General features: G+C 40.5%; 1 protein-coding gene and 1 long non-coding RNA gene across 2 annotated transcripts; one reads left to right on the plus strand and one right to left on the minus strand.

The window, feature by feature from the left end:
• Window positions 1-9,808: 9,808 nt before the first annotated feature.
• On the plus strand, window positions 9,809-11,001 carry kcnk18 (potassium channel, subfamily K, member 18; the record flags this gene model as incomplete). Its single annotated transcript, XM_036130645.1, has 1 exon — window positions 9,809-11,001. A coding segment is annotated over one exon (837 nt), but the record flags the coding sequence as incomplete, so codon positions are not given.
• A 4,176-nt stretch (window positions 11,002-15,177) lies between these two features.
• LOC105921213 lies at window positions 15,178-16,191 on the minus strand. The gene is made up of 3 exons (XR_002427443.2): window positions 16,067-16,191; window positions 15,607-15,724; window positions 15,178-15,439 (listed from the first exon to the last, which is right to left on the minus strand). It is a non-coding gene; the product is annotated as an uncharacterized LOC105921213 (long non-coding RNA).
• Window positions 16,192-21,135: the final 4,944 nt, after the last annotated feature.

A 21,135-nucleotide genomic window follows, 5' to 3' on the forward strand; every position in this document is an offset into this window, starting at 1 on the left:
TCGATTCCAATTTGGGAGAAAAAGGAGAACAAACAGTCTGATGATGAGCATCAACTTTGTTTACTTATCTATCACACGACCTTACAAACTAACAAGGTAAAATCTAACGGAGAAGCCCTCCGTTTAATGAAAAAGCATTACTGTACAATTTTGGGAAATAAACTCATCTCCCCCTGATTTAAATAAACAAGCCTCACCTTTCTCTCGTTCCCTTAACTGTGGAGCAACTTTGTAGCATGTTTTGTTACATCCATTGCAATGCGTAGAATCATGTAAGAATTCCAGCTACCAGTAGTTCTAATTAAACATGCTACCAATGAATGGCTGGATTAACAAGAAAGGCACACTCCCTTAATAACCCCAAAGAGAGGTAGGAAATTTGTTTATTTCCAGAAATGGCATATGATTTACTAGGCACCACATTAAGCACAGCCAGTGATATTAAACTAGCTACTTACCACCAGAGCTTTAGCTTCTGTCCGGTAAGAATCAAAAACACTGCATTTGTTAAAATGTATGCTATGTTGTGTGCGCAGGTATTTCTGCCTGTTGGATGTATTTCCTCCCGCGGATGTAATTGTCACTTTGCAATGATTGCAAAGCGCCTCGTTGCCATCTTTCTCTTCCTTAAAATAAAGCCAAACTTTCGACCGCGCCATTTGTTTTGTTTTGCTTTAAACCTGGTCACGTCGTATTAATTACTGAATGCCGTGTGCGTAACTTGCGTAAAAAACGTGACGTAACTTGCATGAAAAACGTGATTTAACTTGCGCAACTTGCGTGAAAAACGTGACGTGACTTGCATGACTTGCGTAACTGGCTACCGTCGTGCTGCTCAGAACCGCACGATGGAATCGAAAAGAGAATCGTAAAGCTAGCTGCCAAACGGTGCCATGGAATTGGAGCACACGGAACCGGTTCTGAACAGGAACCGGATTTCGATTCCCATCCCTACTGGGTTATCAGCATTTAGGAGAACTAATAAATTTGACCAGATTCCTAGAAGGAAGAGCTGCACCATACAAAGTTGTCGTCTCTCCTGCGTATGTCTCCCAGCCGGCATGGTTACCCGGCTGCTTGCGTATTGCTGGGGGACTGCCACATGAAGCTAATCTCTGTGGCTCTGCGTTAACTAAGGGGCCTCAGCTATCTGCGGGTTTTTCAACAGCATGTAGCCAGGTCTCCAATTCTGACACCCTCGACTCCAAGGCTACAAAAACACTACATTTATTTATTTATTTATTTATTTATTGTGGAAGAAAAACATAATAATAATTTACAAATAGTATAGAATCTGTTCCATGTTTTTTTTTTATTACATACAGTACCAATATCTCTCATTGGTAGTGGTCAAAGAAATAACTCATACACACACACACACACAGAAACGCACAGAGAGAAAGAAAAAAAAAAAAAACGGGGTGGGGTGGGGGGTTGTTCAATCACATTAGGTAGACGGTACGATGTTCAACGATTTGCAATAATTCACAAAAGAGCCCCATATCCAATCAAATTTACTATAGTTTCCCTTTGCTATAAGACCAATCTTTTCCAATCTGAAAAATGACATTACTTCGCGAAACCACAGAGAAATTGAGGGTGTCTCAGATGATTTCCAAAGGAGTAAAATACGACGCCTGGCTAAAAGCGATGTAAAGGCCAATACTTTAGAGTGAGCAGGGTCAGTTAAAACAGTATTAACTGGAAGCCTAAAGATAGCTAAGAGAGGGTCCATGCAGACCAGAGTTCCTAAAGCTTTGGAGAGAATGGCTGAATACTGGTTCCAGAAGCCATGGAGTCTTGGACACAAAAAGAACATGTGACTCAGGTTGCACGGAGTGGCATGACATCTGCTGCACTGATCCTCCACTTGTGGGTAAATCTCAGACAGATGAGACCTGGAATAGTGAACTCCGTACAATACCTTAAACTGAATGAGTTGTAACCTTTTGCAGGCCGTACTGTACCGAATGTTAGATATTGCTGTCTTTCACTGCTGATCTGATAAAGTTATGCCTAATTCCAGCTCTCATGCCCTTCTAATTTTAGCCACCGACTGGATATCCAAATCTATAAGTTGCTTATATATATATAAGATATAACTGACTTTTTCTTGGGTTTAAGGGACAGCAGTTCCTCCCATGGTTGGATGTTTGGAAGAAAAGGATAAGAAGGAAAGAGAGCAGAAGTACAGTGTCGCACTTAAAAATAGCGAAATAAATGTGTCACTGGAAGATTTGTTTCCAAAGACATGTCCGAAAAACTGGAGAAAGCGCCATCCTTATACAGGTCTTTAAAGGTGTTAATACCATGGTGTTTCCACTGCACAAAGGTCCCATCGGTGAGACCAGGGGAGAATAAATGATTCTTTGTGATGGGCATAGTTACTGATGCGGATACAAACTTAAAATGGCTCCTGTACTGTGACCAAATCTTAAGACTCGATTGCACCACAGGGTTCTTTGTGAATCGAGAGAAATTGAGTGGGAGAGGAGAGGACAGTAAAGCATCCAAAGAAGAGGAGATGCAGGACAGGTGTTCTAACCTGCACCACAAAGGTTTTTGTGATTGAAACCAGTAGGTCAATATGTGAATATGAGCAGACCAGTAATAAAACAAAAAATTAGGCAAAGAAAGACCCTCATCAAATGTTAGTCTCTGTAACAGTGATTTCCTCACCCTGGGGTGTTTCCCTCCCCACAAGAACGATGTGACAATCTGATCCAACTTTTTAAAAAAAGCTTTAGGCAAAAATACAAGAGTACACTGGAAAAGAAAGAGTAATCGAGGTAGAATATTCGTCTTGATTGTATTAATTCGACCAATAAGCGACAAAGGCAGACAATTCCATCTCTGAAAATCTGATTTAATCTGAGAAATCAAAGGGGTGAAATTAGACGAATGCAAAGAGGACAGAGTACGACTTACATTGATTCCCAAATATTTAAATCCTGACGAGCTAAGCCTTAAAGGAATATCAGACTGTTTAAGTGTAAGACCTAACGAATTTATGGTAAAACATTCGCTCTTAAGAAGGTTTATTTTGTAGCCTGAAAAGGAGCCAAACCTCTTTAACAAAGACACAATTGGTGGTATAATACGTAAAGGATCAGAGACATACAGAAGCAGATCATCTGCATATAAAGACAGTTTCAGGTCAAGACCTGATCGGGAAATGCCACAAAAATAACGGAGAGACCGTAAAGCTATTGATAGAGGCTCAATTACAATGGCGAAAAGTAGAGGGGACAAAGGGCATCCCTGTCTCGTACCTCGTGACAGTGGAAAGTAACCAGAGGAAATATTATTTGTGTAAACACTTGGCTTGGGGTGAATTGTATAACAGTCGAATCCATGAAATAAATCGGTCCCTAAAACCAAATTTATATAAGACAGCAAAAAGATAACTCCACTCCACACGATCAAAAGCTTTCTCAGCATCAAGCGAGATAACTACCTCTGGACTAGTAGTAGAGTGTTAAAAAGTGAAATAGGCCTATAGGAGGAGCAAGATGTAGGATATTTATCTTTCTTTAGAAGAACAGTGATTAGTGCTTGAGACAGCGTTGGGGGTAATGACCCACATTCCAAAGATTCATTATACATTGAAAGAAGTAACAGAGCTAATTTGTCAAGAAAGGTTTTAAAGAACTCAACCGAGAAACCATCCGGACCCGGAGCCTTACCATTGTGCATAGTTTTAATTGCGTGTTCAATTTCATCTAATTTAAGAGGTGCATCTAATTGTTCAGCCATGACAGGGTCGACAGTGGGCAATATTAAATCTTTTAGAAAAGAAGCCATTACAGCCTACCTGGCTTATCGCCATGTTCATAATAAGTTGCCCGTGAGCAAAGTAGAAGGCGCTCAGCTTTCACTGTAGAAAGCAAGTCAAATTCAGTTTGCAAATTGAGTCGTTTTTTATGCAAATCAGGAGTTGGATTAATTACAATTTGTCTATGTCAGAAATTTGTGTTGTCAAATTTTTAAGTCTAGCTTTACGAACTTTATTAGAATGAACAGAAAAGGAAATTATCTGCCCACGCAAATATGCTTTAAGAGATTCCCACAGCAATGACCTTGTGACAGTGCCACTATCATTAAAAAATAAATATTCATCAATTTTTGTTTTGATAAAGGCAACAAATGTCTCATCAGAAAGCAGCAGAGAGTTAAACCTCCAGGGCGAGGAAAAAGAAGATTGGGCAGTGAATTTGATATCAACACTAAGTGGTGCATGATCAGAGATGACAATTGGATGATACTCAGATGACAATACTTTTGGAATAAGGGAACTATCCACAAAAAAGTAATCAATACGTGAAAAAGATTGATGTACCTGAGAGAAAAAAGAATAGGCTCTGGTAGTAGGATTAGAAAATCTCCAAGGGTCTAAGAACCCGTTCCGGATCATAAACTCTGAAATAGACTTAGACATAGAAGATTGTGTCAGGGAATGGGGATTTAAGCGGTCTAAGACGGGGTCAATAACACAGTTTAGGTCACCAGCAAATATCAAAAGGTGAGTGTCAAGAGAAGGTTGGCTGCTAAACAGTTTATATGCAAAACCTGGGTTGTCAAAATTGGGAGCAAACACATTGACTAACAAGACTGGGGTGTTGTAAATGTTGCCTACAACAATCAAATATCTCCCATTTTTGTCAGCTTTAATCTCCGAAGCTGTAAACTGCACTTTTTTACTAATTAAAATAGCCACTCCCCTGGATTTCAAATTAAACATTGGGTGAAAAACATGTCCCACCCACGGACACCTGAGTCTAACATGATCCCTATCCCGCAAATGAGTCTCTTGTAAAAACATTACATCGCTCTTCAGACGCCGTAGATGTGAAAATATTTTAGATCGTTTAATGGGGCTATTCATGCCTTTAGCATTCCAAGTCAGAAATCTAATACCACTAAGATCTGCCATAGTAGATCAATAAAAGTTTTTTTTCTTCCTTTCTTCCTTTCCCTTCCCTTCCCCTCCTCCCTCCACCCACATGGAAAAAGAGGGTAAAAAGCGCACTCACGCACACACACAAAGCAATAATGAGAGTACAATATCTAAATAATAATAAAAAAAAAACATTAAACACATAACCCCCCTCCCTCCCGCACCTCGGACGTCCCCATCCCCAAACGATAGAGACGGCAGTGCACAACTCCCATATAGAGCAAACAAAACAGAGACGCTCCTGACTACAAAACCAACCATGACTAACAGGGACGCTCTTACAGAGTAACTTCTGATTATGTAAGGCACAAGAACAAATAAACAAAAAAGTATTAATTCAAAAAATAAAATAAAACAAAACATTCACTGGCAGAATAACTCGTGCGCAGTAAAAATAAACTCGAACTCACCAAAATGAAGACATCAGTCACTATCCTAAATAAAAATAATATCGTCTCGCTGTGCTTTACTGTTGGGTAGTTATTGTCTAGATGTATGCCTTAGCCTTCCCTGGCGAGACGAAGTCATGTTGCACTCCTTCATATGTGATGCACAACTTGGCCGGGTGGATGATGCCAAACCAAACTCCCTGGATCCCCCGCAGCAGGCGACGAACCTCACTGAAAGCCGCACGGGCTCGTGCCGTCTTAGTGGTGTGGTCGGGGAACACGGAGATGGTCATGTTACGCATCCTTATCTGCTGCTGCTCCCTGGCTTTCTGAAGAATCTTGGCGCAGTCCGCGTAATAGTGCATCCTAGCTACTATAGCCCGAGGACCCTCATTGGGATTGGGTTTGGGGGCCAAGGTCCGATGAGTTCTGTCCACAAGTGGCTCCTTCTCACGTTTGAAAGCTTCCATCAGAAGCGTGGACACGTCTGTAGGAGACAGGATGTTTTCCTCTGGCACACCAACAATGCGTACGACGGGACCTGGACTCCAAATCTTCACACTTGTTCTCTAGTTTAATCAGCTCCTTTGACATATTTTCCACCTTGGCTTGAAGTAGGACAATGTCATCCGTGCACACTGAGAGACACTTCTCCATCTCCGTAACGTTGCCTTTCAGCCCGGTGAATTCCCGCCGCATGGTGGTAATATCGGTGGAAAGTTCAGTTTTTAGCGCTTGAATTTCAGACTTGATAGATGAGAGATTGCCTTCGAGTGTGGCGTGTAAATCCTTTTTAAACATGTGTGAAAGAAGTGCAGCCTTTGTGTCCATATCGACAAGTGGCATCTCGGATGATTCAGGCTGCGGCGACGCTCCACCATGGGCCGAGGATGTGGCGCCGACAGAAGGCCGCGGGTTAGGCTGGGAGGTACTTGCGTTTTTACTGGCTTTGCGCGACATCACGATTGTCAAAAACAAAACAATCTTACTTCGAACACGTTTGCTCAAGTGTTGAGATAAGAAAAGAAAAAAAAAGAAAAAAATCAACTTAATGTGCCTGAAATATTGATTAATAACAAATCTCTGCAAGAGCTACGCTCGATGCGACCTACGCCATGTTCAGTCAAGCCGGAAGTCCAAAACACTACATTTATTGCATGAACCGTTATCCCTAAGGGAGGCAGAGGAATAAGTAAACATCGGACACAGAGAGGGGGAGACTTAGACAGCGACGGAGAAGCTGATGGAAGTATAGGGCAGGAAGTCATAGTAAAGCTAAAGCCAGGCTAGGCTAAAGTCCATCCATCCATCCATCCATCCATTTTCCAAACCGCTTTATCCCTCATGGGGTCGCGGGGGTTGCTGGTGCCTATATCCAGCATTCACTGGGCGAGAGGCGGGGTACACCCTGGACAGGTCGCCAGTCTGTCGCAGGGCAAGGCTAAAGTCCCTTTAATAAAAAAGTTGCGTCATGGGCGTTCCGCTGTATTCGGGTCACGTGATCTCCTGCGGCCATTTTGGGTCTAGGCTCATTAAAGGGACTTTAGGCTCAGCGTGTTGACAACACAGCGAGCGACTGATTTCTTTCATTTTTACTCGTCAACCACCATGCCAGGGTGTTGTGCCCACGGCTGCAGCAACAACACGGATAAAGGGACGCGGATGTTCTGTTTTCCTAGCGATGAAGGGCGGCGAGTATTGTGTATTGAGTATCAACCAAGTCAGTCGCTTGGACCCAGAGACGAAAAAATATTGGAGACCTACTAAAAACTCTCGCTTGTGTGAGGTATGTGGGCGAGTTTCTCAAGTGTACAATATCTAAAAATATTGAATAATAATAACCCAACCCCTTGACTAACAAAGTTATTACTTGACTACTACTAGCAGGGTTTCCCGCAGCGCTATCTTGGTCAGGCGGCCGCCTCGCCAAACTCACGGTAACGCCTCGCCAACATTCCAAAAAAAAAAAAAAAACTCGATATGCTTGCGTGTTTATTTGACACAGGTTTTTTGTTGTTGCTTTCGCGCGTGCATATAGTGAATGGCAGGGAAAAAACACATGGATACGCCCCCCCCGGCAAAAGTTGTCGTCCCCCCCCGCTCTGCGAGCCGGTGCGCGCAAAATTTATCATCTCCCCCACAACTCCCCCCCTACCTGAGTCGGTCCGTGCAAAATTTGTCGTCTCCCCCACAACTCCCCCCCTACCTGAGTCGGTCCGCTCAAAACTTGGCGTCCCCTATGGGATCAATTCTGGACTTCAAGACAGGGAAAGAGAAGTATACAGTTCACTTAAAAATGTCTCTCTCAAGTCTTATTAAAATGTAATATCAGCTTTTCTGGATTCCTAGTAGGTGATCATCAACACTCAGATAGTTGTGTTTTATTCAGAATCAATGAACTGTGCAGAACACCTGCCTGCAGGGTATTAGAAGGTGCAAAACGCGCATAACATAACAGTGTTAAAGCGCCTGCCTGTGGCAAGTTTAGACCCAAAATGGCGGCCACCGCTGAGTTGGCGCAACTTTCATTAAAGGGACTTTAGGGTAGGCTAGTGCCCACTTACCACACCAAGAAAAGTGAACCGTGTGAAACACAAGGAGTTCCTAAACGTGAAGTGCATCAAAAGAGAATGTGTTTTAGATGTGCTTATGTGTTAGAAACAGAGAGATCTCACAGCAAAGAGATTTAAGATAAAATCGGGAGTCTGGAACACCAAAACAACAGTCCACACACAGCAACAGAAAACAGGAAGGGACGCAATACGCCCTACTGCAATCTCAGGAGTACATACACACACACACACACACACACACACACACACACACACACACACACAGAGAAAACAAAGGGACCTCTCTCTCTCTCTCTCTCTCTCTCTTTTTCTCTCGGTCTGTGTGTGTGTGTGTGTGTGTGTGTGTGTGTGTGTGTGTGTTTTGTGGGTAAGAGTGTATGCATGTGGGGGCACTAGGGTGGAAACATATACATCTGCCCTCTCTCCTGGGACATCTCAGGTCTCCAATAAGATTGGAGCTCACCCCAACAACCCCCCATTTTGCCTCCTCTTTTTCTCTTCCTTTCTTTCTGTTCTACCTTGCTGTGTTTGTGTCCATCAAATGTGAAACAGTCCCAGAATAAAATCGAATAAAGCTAATTGCATATATGAATCAAGTGTAGCACCATGGCGAAAGTAGTAATGCTCCATTTGTTAAAGTAAAATCTGTTGGGCTCTCTTTAACAGTAAGACATCAATTCTTAATGCTACACTGCCAGGCAGGACACATACAAAAAGAAAACATTTCTCTAAGGCCATAATGACTTTATTAAATTAAGATGGTAATGTTGAAAGGTTTTTCATGAACAAGGGTATCTGTTCCACCTGCATATATAAAACTATTGAAAATTTGTGCATTTTAGTAGCTAAAATACAAATATATTAAGAAACCACATATGTGTACCACTGACCATTAATGTATTTCATGGAGCAGAAGATATGACTTGTTGCTGTGAAGTATTGTAATGGTGTAAATAGTCAAACTGCAGAGACATGTTATCAATAACCTTTATTGGAAAGTACATTGAAGCTTAGCTGCAGGAATCTACAAGGGCAACAGATGTAAGAAAACAAAACTGAACAAGAAAAGTGGTATATCCAGGGCAGGCTTTATAGCAATTACACTTGTATATCCATCCATTTTCTAACCCGCTTAGTCCCTCATGGGGTCGCTGGTGCCTATCTCCAGCGTTCACTGAGAGGCGGGGTTCACCCTGGACAGGTTGCCAGTCTGTCACAGGGCAACACAGAGACAGACAACTATTCACGCACACCTAAGGACAATTTAGAGAGACCAATTAACCTAACAGTCATGTTTTTGGACTGTGGGAGGAAGCCAGAGTGCCCGGAGAGAACCCACGCATGTACAGGGAGAACATGCAAACTCCATGAAGAAAGACCCAGGGTTGGATTTGAACCCAGGACCTTCTTGCTGCAAGGCAACAGCGCTACCCACTGCGCCACTGTAAGGGTAGAAGTAAAAGGTTGTACGAAAAATATTTAATCCACTAATGTATATATAACCAAAATTTCTTCTTAAGGTAATGAAGTATTTGTACTTTGTTACTTGACACCTCTGTATAATTGACTTTGTAAAGTGCCTCTAGGTGACATGTTGTGAATTGGCACTGTATAAATAAACTGGATTGAAAACATATTTATGATTGGAATAATACATCAGATCAATAAAACAACTTTTTTAATACAGCAATGTGGGCTTAATGAAAATAGTTTTAATTCCTGCTTAAAGGTGTTTGTCTTAAATAGGTACTGTTGATGCAACAATGGATTCTCATTGAAACACAGATTTTAATTGATCGCATATGACTGTCAATTTTACTGTTTCTAACAAGAAACAAGGTTTCTTACAAAAATTAAGAAAGCTTTCTCCTCCATATTAGTAATAAATACATTTTCTCACTGTGACTGCAGGATATGGAGAAATCTATCCCGTTACCTTGCCTGGTAAAGTGCTGTGCATCCTATATGCTATGATGGGCATACCCCTCATGCTTCTGGTCATTCTTGATGTGGGGGACTTTCTCGCTTTGGTGATGTCCAAAGCCTACAATCACATCCGACCTCTCTTAAAGTCTCCATGGAAAACTCGCAGAAGAAGATTTGGGTCTGATCGCCGGACTCTGGACAATGGCACCTTTGTTTTCAGCCGCGATGTAGTGATTCGTCAACCTTTAGATATCCAGCAGGTGATGCAGTCCCAAGCAGATGTTCGACACAAGTCTGTTCGTCTCCAAAAAAACAAAGATATCTTTGAAAAGATACTGGTAAGGGAGAATTTACTGAGAACGGACCCACTGTTGAGGTCCCTCTCCTGCCCTGAACTACACCAGCTGCCACCACCACCTAGTGGATTTGCGATATGGGATTTCACAGGGTTAGGGGAGGTAATGGAGGAGTTTGATGTTCCATTTATACTGATCCTTTTCACTGTATTTGCTTACATTTGCTTTGGAGGTTTGATTTTGCCATTGTGGGAAACTGAAATTAAAGGCTTTGACCCATACTACTTTTGCTTCATTACACTCACTACCATTGGATTTGGTGACATCATACCCAAACACCCCAAATACTTTATGTTTCTCTCACTTTTTATCATTGTTGGTATGGTCATTATGTCCATGGCTTTTAAGCTAAGCCAAACTAGAATTGTTTGCTGTTATCGTAAGTGCATCCAGTTCATTAGCAGGGGAAATACCGAAACACCACAAAATGAAGAGAACAACTAAATCAAGATACTCTGCATCAGCTGGTGGGATTGTGGAAGTCTGCATTTCCTGATTTTTATAAATGAATTACTGTGCCTCTTTTTTGTAAGCATGAGTAAAACATGCATGGTGCCAATCACTTTACCTTGTGAATTAGTGTCATATTTAAAAAGATGTGTATTCCTATGTTTTAGCTCATCAGCTATATATGCGAGAAAAAACTGTTTCCGCTTAGAGTAATGCATGAGTAGTTGGTCCAAAAGATTTAATGCAGAATATGATAAATACATTTCCAAACATTTTCACTACATGGATTTGATTGCAAATTGTTATTTGCTTTTTGATGGTTGCATTTGTTCTGTTTAATTAAAAGTATACCACCCTAAACTTGAACTTGTAACAGCCTTCTGTTTGAGTCAGAGCTCAGTTAAGCTGTTGCTCATAGTCTCAGAAGTAGAACAGGATAGATTATAGTTGTATTTAATTCTACTTTTTTATACATCTGCGGCAGACAGCTCCATGGAAAACAGGACCCCAGGGGGACAACAACAAAAGACTTTACAGTGAAGCCAATATGTCTACCAGCTGTCTTATGCTATAGTGGTATAACTAACTTTTAGCACTTTTATAACTTTTTTTTATCAAGAATAGCACATTTTGATAGATAGGAAACATGATTTTAATTCTAAGTGATTTCCAAAGTACCGTCAGCTAAACACTTGGCAGACATAAGATTATCCCTCTCAAGTTGTGTGTCAGATACTTCTTGGACACATTGAGGTTCACCTGTATCAAGGCAGAATCACATTTGGGATCTTAATATTAATGCAGAGTAAATCATTTGAAGATAAAAAGCTTGGGTTTTAGATAGAATGCATCAGAGTGGCCGATAATTACATGCAGACCACAGAAGTATAGTCAGAAGTTTGGTAGCTTTATTCAGACTGTCCTCAACGGGCCTGACTCAAGCTGTATGACCGGAACAGAGTTAGTTTATTTATGTTTTATTTATCAATTTTGATTGTAGGTACCATCTGTAAGAATGAAGTTTGAATTATACATTAAAAAGAAAGAAACAGGATTGTATATATAATCATAGTATAAACAAGCTGAAAAGTGGATGGGAAATTTCTCTGTTGTACAAACTTAAGTTAAACAGGTCAGGCAACACCAATGGAGAAAGTTCACGACAACAGGGACCTTTGGATCCTCAGCTTTTTGTGTAGTGTCAGTGCTCTTGGCAATGTTCACAGGTATGAGGGGAGTCCAGTGGTCTGCATCTTTTCTTACCGAAGATCTGGATTCCACAAGCAACCCCCACCTAGCAAAATATCTGTCCTCTTACAGTCAGCTGCCTTCTGATTGGCTGTGGTAAGCTCAACAATCATTCATATTGCAGTGGCTAGTAAGAATAGGTAAACAGAACACAAATTAAATTAAACATGCTCAGTAACAAGTAATATGAAAATAAACGGATTTATAGTTGAAGTCCAATATTTACATACACTGTAGAAAAATATAACTATTTTTTTTTCACTAACATTTTTTCTCACTGTCAAACATTATCCATCCATCTTCATCCGCTTATCCGTGGTCGGGTCGCAGGGGTAGCAGCTTCAGTAGGGAGGCCCAGACGTCCCTCTCTCCCGGCACTTGGGCCAGCTCCTCCGGGGGAATCCAAAGGTGTTCCCAGGCCAGCCGAGAGACATAGTCCCTCCAGTGTGTCCTGGGTCTCCCTCTGGCCCTCCTCCCGGTGGGACGTGCCCGGAACACCTCACCAGGGAGGCGTCCAGGAGGCATCCTAACCAGATGCCCGAGCCGACTCAACTGGCTCCTCTCGACGTGGAGGAGCAGTGGCTCTACTCTGAGTCCTCCCCGGATGACTGAGCTCCTCATGCTATCTCTAAGGGAAAGCCCAGCCACACTATGAAGAAAACTAATTTCGGCCGCTTGTATCCGGGATCTCGTTCTTTAGGTCACGACCCAAAGCTCATGACCGTAGATGAGGATAGGAGCGTAGATCAACGGGTAAATTGAGAGCTTTACCTTTTGGCTAAGCTCTCTCTTCACCACAACAGACCGGTACCGCGCCCGCTTAACAGCAGACGCCGCACCAATCCGCCTGTCGATCTCTCGCTCCATCTTCCCCTCATTTGTGAACAAAACCCCAAGATACTTAAACTCCTCCACTAGGGGCAGCACGTCCTCCCCAACCCGGAGAAGGCATTCTACCCTTTTCCGGCTCAAAACCATGGTCTCAACTGCTCTAGTGAGAGCTGTAGATCACACCATGATGAAGCAAATGGAACCACGTCATCTGCGAATAGCAGAGAAACAATCCTAAGGTCTCCAAAATGGATCCCTTCAACACCTTGGCTGCGCCTAGAAATTCTGTCCATAAAAGTTATGAACAGAATCGGTGACAAGGGCAACCTTGGCAGAGTCCAACTCTCACCGGAAACAAGTCCGATTTACTGCTGGCAATGCGGACCAGGCTCTGACACCGGTCATACAGAGACCTAACAGCCCTTGTTAAAGGACCCAGTACAAAATACTCCCAGAGTACCCCCCACAGGACCCCCCGAGGGACATGGTCGAATGCCTTCTCCAGATCCACAAAAGACATGTAGACTTGTTGGGCAAACTCCCATGGAATCAGATGTTCCATTCATTTCTTTGGTCACAGGTGTAGAAAACCTATGCATGCAGACTGTTTTCACAAACATTTGTGAAAGAATGCGTTGCTCTCAGGAACTCAGTGAATTCCAGCATGAAGCTGTGATAGGATGCCACCTGGGCAACAAATCCACTTGTCAACTTTCCTCGCTCCTTAATATTTCTCAGTCAACTACCGTATCATAAGAAAATGGAAGTGTTTGGGAACGACAGCAACTCAGCCACCAAGTGTTAGGCCATGTAAACTGTCGGAGCAGGGTCAGTAGATGCTGAAGCACATAGAGCTTAGAGGTTGCCAACTTTCTGCAAAGTCAAACACTACACGCCTCCAAACTTCATGTGGCCTTCAAATTAGCTCAAGAACAGCACAGAGAGCTTCATGTCACTCCAAAGAACGTGTCTTCACACTGAAGACACGTTCTTTGGAGTGACAAATCACGTCTCTCCATCTGGAAATCTGTTGGATGAGTCTGGGATTGGCGGTTGTCAGGAGAACGGTGCTTGTCTCAGCTGCTCCCTCCTCCCACACGCGGTGGTGCAGTTAGGGACCGTCAAAGAAGTTTTGAACCAAGCACTCTTGAGAAATAAAAAAATCAATAAATTCCTTATCTAGTGACTAGTTAAGACAAAACTAGTAGGAAATAATGCCAATAAATACCATCTGTAAGGCACACCAATTTTTATTTCATTTTACGCCTTTTTCTATTTTTAAAGAATTTTTCTTATAAAAATAAGTGATATTTCTTCAATAGCTTCCAGGTCATGTGACCCACTGACTCAAAATCTGTGTCAAATTGTTCTACTATTTCACCTTGATAGGGCACACTCATTTTTATCCCATTTTAAGACTTTTTCTATTTTTAAAGAAGTTTTAAATTGAAAAAATTTGATATTTCTTCAATAGCGTCCAGGTCATGTGACCAACTGACTCAAAATCTGTGTCAAATTGTTCTACTATTTTACCTTGATGGGGCACACTCATTTTTATCCCATTTCAAACTTTTTTCTATTTTTAAAGATTTTTTATAATAAAAATAATGGATATTTCTTCAATAGCATCCAGGTCATGTGACCCACTGACTCAAAATCTGTGTCAAATTTTTCTACTATTTTACCTTGATGGGGCACATTCATTTTTATCCCATTTTAAGACTTTTTCTATTTTTAAAGAATTTTTATTATAAAAATAAATGATATTTCTTCAATAGCTTCCAGGTCATGTGACCAACTGACTCCAAAATGATCTCAAATTGTTCTACTACTTTAGCCAGATGGGGCACACTAATTTTTATCCAATTTTATGCCTTTTTCTATTTTTAAAGAATTTTTATTATAAAAATAAGTGATATTTCTTCAATAGCTTCCAGGTCATGTGACCCATTGACTCCAAATCTGTGTCAATTTGTTTTACTATTTTACCTTGATGGGGCACACTCATTTTTATCCAATTTTAAGCCTTTTTCTACTTTTTAAAGAATTTCTATATTGAAAAAATGTGATATTTCTTCAATAGCTTCCGGGTCATGTGACCCACTGACTCAAAATCTGTGTCAAATTGTTCTACTCTTTTACCTTGATGGGGCACCCTCTTTTTTATCCCATTTTAAGCCTTTTTCTATTTTTAAAGAATTTTTATTATTATAATAATTGATATTTCTTCAATAGCTTCCAGGTCATGTGACCCATTGACTTCAAATCTATGTCAAATTGTTCTACTACTTTAGCCAGATGGGGCACAGCCTTGATGCAGAAACAAACTAGTTCATTTGACAACATATGACTCTAAAGTATTTATTTTTAACAATGTCGAACTAAGTAAAAAGTTTGCATTTCAGTTGCACAGTGGGCATTTCCAGCTTTTTTTCTTTGCCTTCTCATAATCAGTGCTCTTTATTTCAAGGCACAGGGCATGGAACCACCTGTCGCTGCTGTCACACTGGATCTGTTAAAATACAACAGAAAAGATACCTGTTCAGTCTTCTATAAATTACAACTTTATGACTATCGGGAGTTTATCCTTATTTATGCTTGAAATTTACACAATGACAACTCATACTCTCACCCAGTCTGTAATTGGAGGTCCAGAAACTGGGGGCTTGGAGGCAGCACACATTGCACAGCATGTCTGGTCATCAAACACTGATCACCAAAGGAAAAACAACCATTATTATTAAGAACGCGTGTGTGTGTGTGTGTGTGTGTGTGTGTGTGTGTGTGTGTGTGTGTTTGTGTATATATATATATATATATATATATATATATATATACATACATATGAATGAATGAATGAGGTATATATTATGCACCTGATGATTCAAGGATTTGAAGAGCCAGAGCTCATCTTTCTTCTTTTATTGCCTTCTTGGTTGTGTCAAATTCCATATTTGGAATAAAAGGTAAGGCTTCCATCAATGCTTTCGCCATCTAAAGAAACAACACTGCTTTGAAAGACACTGATTTTCATTGCATAATACTGCAACAGACTGTAACAGGTACTTGGGGACACACATTATGTACGACAAAGAATGTTGGACATGTTACACTGTCCAACATTATGTTGTTGGACGGTGTTGTTTCTTTTCTTTCCCCCTATAGGATCCCTTGGAGAATGACTTAAGACTTACCAAAATGTAGAAAACACACGCAGTCTAGCCAGACAAACCGTTGTTTGATTGAAAATTAAATTTACATATTATAACATAACTATTATTTTTACTTTCACAACTGTCATACTTGGCAATACCAAACATTAACTATTCAATATACTTGGACAACAATGACTCCGCAGCTGCTTCCATCCTGCTGAATAGGGTGGCTCATAGCCCCCCCTTTCCATTGGACATCGACCCAGTCTGTTTTGCCATGGCATGTCCTTCTCATCTTGAAGTATTCCCTGGATAAGGAATGAAATGATTTGTGTAAGAGCAATTTTATTTTGTCATTCCATTCATGACAACTGATGTCACCATGTTATGTTACTATTAACTTCTCAAAATGACAAGCACTTTAGTTTATGGATCTTCAATATAAGATATGTCATAATTTTTCAAGTTATGTTTTTATTTCTCCAATCACTTTAGACATGTCTTAAAGGTAGAATTACTTTATTCTTTTAGCTGCATTTTTGGAGTCCTGAAGCTCTGATGACAGTTGTGCAGGATCCATTAGGAATACTGTGCTGGCTTTTGTGTTGATGTACTGAAAAAGAGCAATAAAGGCAAAGTTACGTAACAGGAAATAATGTTGTTGAAACATATGTCAATATGGCTCTAATCTAACATGAAAAAATATATATTCATTGTAAGCAAGGTAAAACCACAAACCAGCAACTTCCAGTGGTTGTTATTCACCAGCACAAATGACAGAACTGCTTCATAGTTGTCAAAGTTCACCTACAATTGCATTGACACATATCTCAAAACGTTAGGTCAAATTCTGAAGACAATTCTGAAGCTCTTATCTCAATTTTAATCTTTCCACTCACGTAAAAAATCTAATTTAATGACAACTATGCTACACTTTATGACAAATAGATGCTATGAAAAAAGTCCACCAGTGTTAGCAGGGTTAAAGTTGCTGTGATGATGATGTTATTAATTAAGAAACATAGAAGTGACATTTTGTAATATAAGAGAACAAGGTTCACATGAGTACTATATTATTTTTTTAAAGGATGCGCTATCCAGATTTAACTAATCTTTTTGCAAACCCATCTGTCTCATTCACATTTCAACCACACATCTCAATGTAAAATTATTTCAAGTTGTCATATGTTATAGTTTGATTTACACATCCATGCATTGTTTTAAACAGGGAAATTCTTTCAGAAAAGCCCTGTAAAACAGATCCTGGTCTTGATTGAAACCGTGTTGAACATAAAAGGCTAAATCTTTTTTGATCAATAATCACACATCTTCTTAAACACAACACATTATAGATTATTTGACTTTTCATGTTTTACTCGATTTCGCAGATTTGTTAACATGAAAGTTGTATTTATCCATCTGATACAATACAACAACTAAAAACAATATATATTACCTTTGGTAAACTTTGACGAGGAAGCTCTGTTCTGTGCCCAAGCAAAATGACACCAGCAGTGTAATGGTTAAGGATATAAATGGTGTCCACCACTCCCGATGCGTGGTCAGCCACATGAAACAGAGTTTCAATGATCTGCATAAGTGATATCACAATGTTTAGATTAAGTTCCAGCAAAAGTCAAAGAAACTGAGCACAGAGGGCTTCTAGGGAGTGAGAAGGTGTGCCTCTGGTGCTCTTCAGTAGGGATCCAAGAAGAAACTATTGTATTAGCCTTATACCAATGAAGGCTTTTTAATTGATTTTTTTCCTAAGTGCATCAGACCTCCTTCTTTATCGCCAACAAAAGTCTTTGTAATGGAAAGAGTCATACTAACAAATTTTCAGATTTGGATGCAAAGAGTTGCAGAAATTAGTGAAAAAAAATGACAAAAGACAATTACATACATACCTCCCCATTCAGCCACTCATGTGGACGAAGATAGCACAGCTCTGAATGGTGAATGACAAAGCTCCGACACTTAATTTGTGAAGGGACAACAGCAACAACAACTTCTGTATCTGTCTTTCTCCAAAGCTGGGTTAACTGGAAATCAGGCACATGAGGAAAAACAGTTCATACAGCAGAAGTTATTCTATAGAAATGGATATTTTCAACAAACAATTAAGAGTGATCCTCTCAAATACATATTCTTTACATGGTTTTAGAATTGTTGAATTGACACAGACAACAAAATGTTTAAAGTACTTGGTTGTTTGTAAATTCTATGGTTGTTATTATTGTGACAGAATACATGCTGGATGTAGTTTCACCCCTCTCCCTTTTTAATTTATGTTATTTCAACAGAATATTTTCCGGTTTTAATATGTATGTTTTTCACTAAGCTCCTGACAGTACTTCTTACTTAACAAGCCAACGCAAATTCTGTGCTGTAATAGATGTTGATAAGCGGAGATGCTCATGGTATCTCTCATATCTGTTAACAGTCGTCTAGAATAAAGATTCTTTCAAACCCCCACAAAATCATTATGAGTGCTGCATAATGCATATCTGTCTTTACCAATGTCATTTTACGCTAACCACATTTGATGTAACTTTTTAAAATTTTAGGTTAAACAAAATCCTTTTTAGATTATATAAGTATAGTGGTTTTTTTTTTAAGTTTAACAGAAATACTTCCTTAACGGTGAAACCATATTTACCTGATGTCAGGATGCAGTTCTTCCTGCTGCACCATGGACAGTTCCAGAGCCTTCCACTACCTTCTCTCCCCTGCTTCACTCCATGCTGGATCAGTTTCACCTGCTGCAATAATCAAGTCTGGACTCATTCTACCTGTTCAACCTCCACATAAACTACTCTCATTTCTGCTTTCGCTGCTGGTTCGACAACGTCCTTCCCGTGTCTGCTCATGCCTCACATCTCCCAGTGTCCTTCATCCCACATCGTGTGCCCGTCTCCAGCCAGCCCTGTGTCTGCCTACCAGCCTTCCCTCGTCTCTGCCTTCCTGCCTGCGTTCCCTCAAGTCCTCCGGCTTCGGCTCCACTACTTCCTCCTGCTCCAGCCACCATCAACATCACTCCACTGCCATCTGGTACAGTCTGCCGGTTTCCTGTTCCATCACTCATCACCTTCAATAAAACTCTGAAACTAAGCTCTGTGTGTGGCTGAATTCGGGCTCAGTAATCAGTACCTGACACCTGAGAGTTTGTATTGTGCTGATCGACATCTGCTCCTTTGATCTTTGCTTTTTTGTGTTGTGAAGTTTTCGGATTCGGTATTTTCTTGGGGGCATTGAAGTACTTGGACTTGGACTTAGATTGAGCAGCAGAACTTTCCCTCTTCTTCCATTTTTCTTCTACATCATCTGCATTTCTGTTAGAAACGGTAACAGCTTCGTCCAGAATTTTCATTGGAAGACCATGCTGCATAATGTGCTCTATGTATCTTCCTTGTAAAGAGGAAAACATTTTGGAGATGAACTCTGCTGGTCTGAGGTACTTCTTCTTTGCCAGGATGTTCCGTTTCACCAAACCAAACCATAGCTCCACATGGCAGTTGGTTTCTCTGGTTTTGCTAGTTTTATTTTTTTCACTGGTTGTTGGTGCCCCATGTCGTGTCAGATCTCCAAGCAACAAACCACTCCACAGTGGGATGATCCCCATGTAGTTTTTCAGCAGAACATCAATAATACCAGGACAGGTGTAAGGGTTTTGGATGTTGGCTGAATCATCGGACAGAAAGTCACACTCTGCTTGGTCCCGTATCACATGAAAAGTATGTGTGAAAGGTGACTTTCCGACAATGCTGTTACTATTATCAGAGATAATTTCTTCAGCTTCTGGTGCGTAGTAGCTTTCTTGTTCCCTGTTTTTCTCTTTGACAAATGCAGCTGTTGAGGTAGGTTTGGCTTGTTTTAACCAAATGGGTGCAATCTTTTGCATCAAATAGTACACACATGTTAAAAAACACCTCAGTGGCAAGCTGCATACTTTGGCAGTTGAGTAAGTAAGCGAAGCAGAATGTTGCATACTCTTGTATGCTTCGGTCTGATGTTTTTCTGCCAAATGCTTGTGTCACAGCTTTCAAGACATGGGCAGAGCATAGATGCAACACAGTGACGTTTGTCATGCCACCAGTGCGTCCATGCACAATGTTAAATGCTCTGGCAAGGTACGCAGAAATGTCTTCCTTGTTAAAAGATATCAGCACGCTACTCATTAGAGCCCAACTGTAGTCTGTCTCAACCTGTGCAACTTGTAGTTTTGTCATTTGTGACAGCTTTCTTTTGAAATCCATTAACCAATGTGAAATGGAAGGAATACTGTGGCTGTTGGTGATCAGTTCTGTGACAGGCAAAGGTGGTTTATCCTTGCCCATGCCTGGCAAACTAAAGCGTAATATAAAACTTGTTTGTCTTGCTCAGGGATTTTCTGGACAACGCTGCCTGTTGCATCAAGGTGGAGGGTATCCAGTGATGACTTCCTTAAATGTTGGGTCAAAATCCTTAAACCAGTGTCTGTGTATAGGTGTACTGCAAATGGGTCTATTTGAAGATGCTAAAAGTAACCCTTAGATGATGCTTGAGAACTTGTTGATTTTATTATTTTTTGAGTTAACATGAGTTCAAGCATGATGTCATTATGGAGCCTTGTACTCTTTTTCAACTCAGATGAAATTTTTTTCAGCACATCTTTGCTTAGACTTCTTGTTATGTCCCCAGCCATAATTTCTTCAGTGGGTGTTTGCTTCAACATTGAATAATATTAATGGCTGACACCAACTGCCAAAGCTTTGCCAATTTTACTTCTTCTCTGGTATTTTGCTGGCCTGAATCATCTATGTTTTTTTATGGTGTGTGACCTCACCAAAGCGTTCCACTGTGAAACTGATTCTTTGGTCTTGTGATTTGGGAATTGTTTTTATCTTAAAAGTGTACGTTGCATTGCATCCTGAAAAAGTGCATTTTGCAGCAGCATAAAAAAATTGAGACTTCTTCTTACGACTTTTGTTCTTTTTCACATGCTGGTATTTAAAAGAAAGTATACAGCATGGGTTCTTTTCCATGAACTGATGATATAATGTGTCAGTCCAAGGGGGACGTAGTTTACTCTCCCCATCTTTTGCTTTTATTTTGTTCCACTGTTTCCTTGTGATCATAATCTTAAATTTTTAGGCCCTGGAATGCACTTCCTGAAGTCAGTTTTGTTGTCTTTATCTGCTTCTCCTTTTCTGTCCCTTGTCTTCATTTGTGTTCTCTTTGATTTAGTGCCTTTTCTGTCCTGTGTTTTGT

Source organism: Fundulus heteroclitus, unplaced genomic scaffold, assembly GCF_011125445.2.
Source record: "Fundulus heteroclitus isolate FHET01 unplaced genomic scaffold, MU-UCD_Fhet_4.1 scaffold_37, whole genome shotgun sequence".
Lineage (NCBI taxonomy): Eukaryota > Metazoa > Chordata > Actinopteri > Cyprinodontiformes > Fundulidae > Fundulus > Fundulus heteroclitus.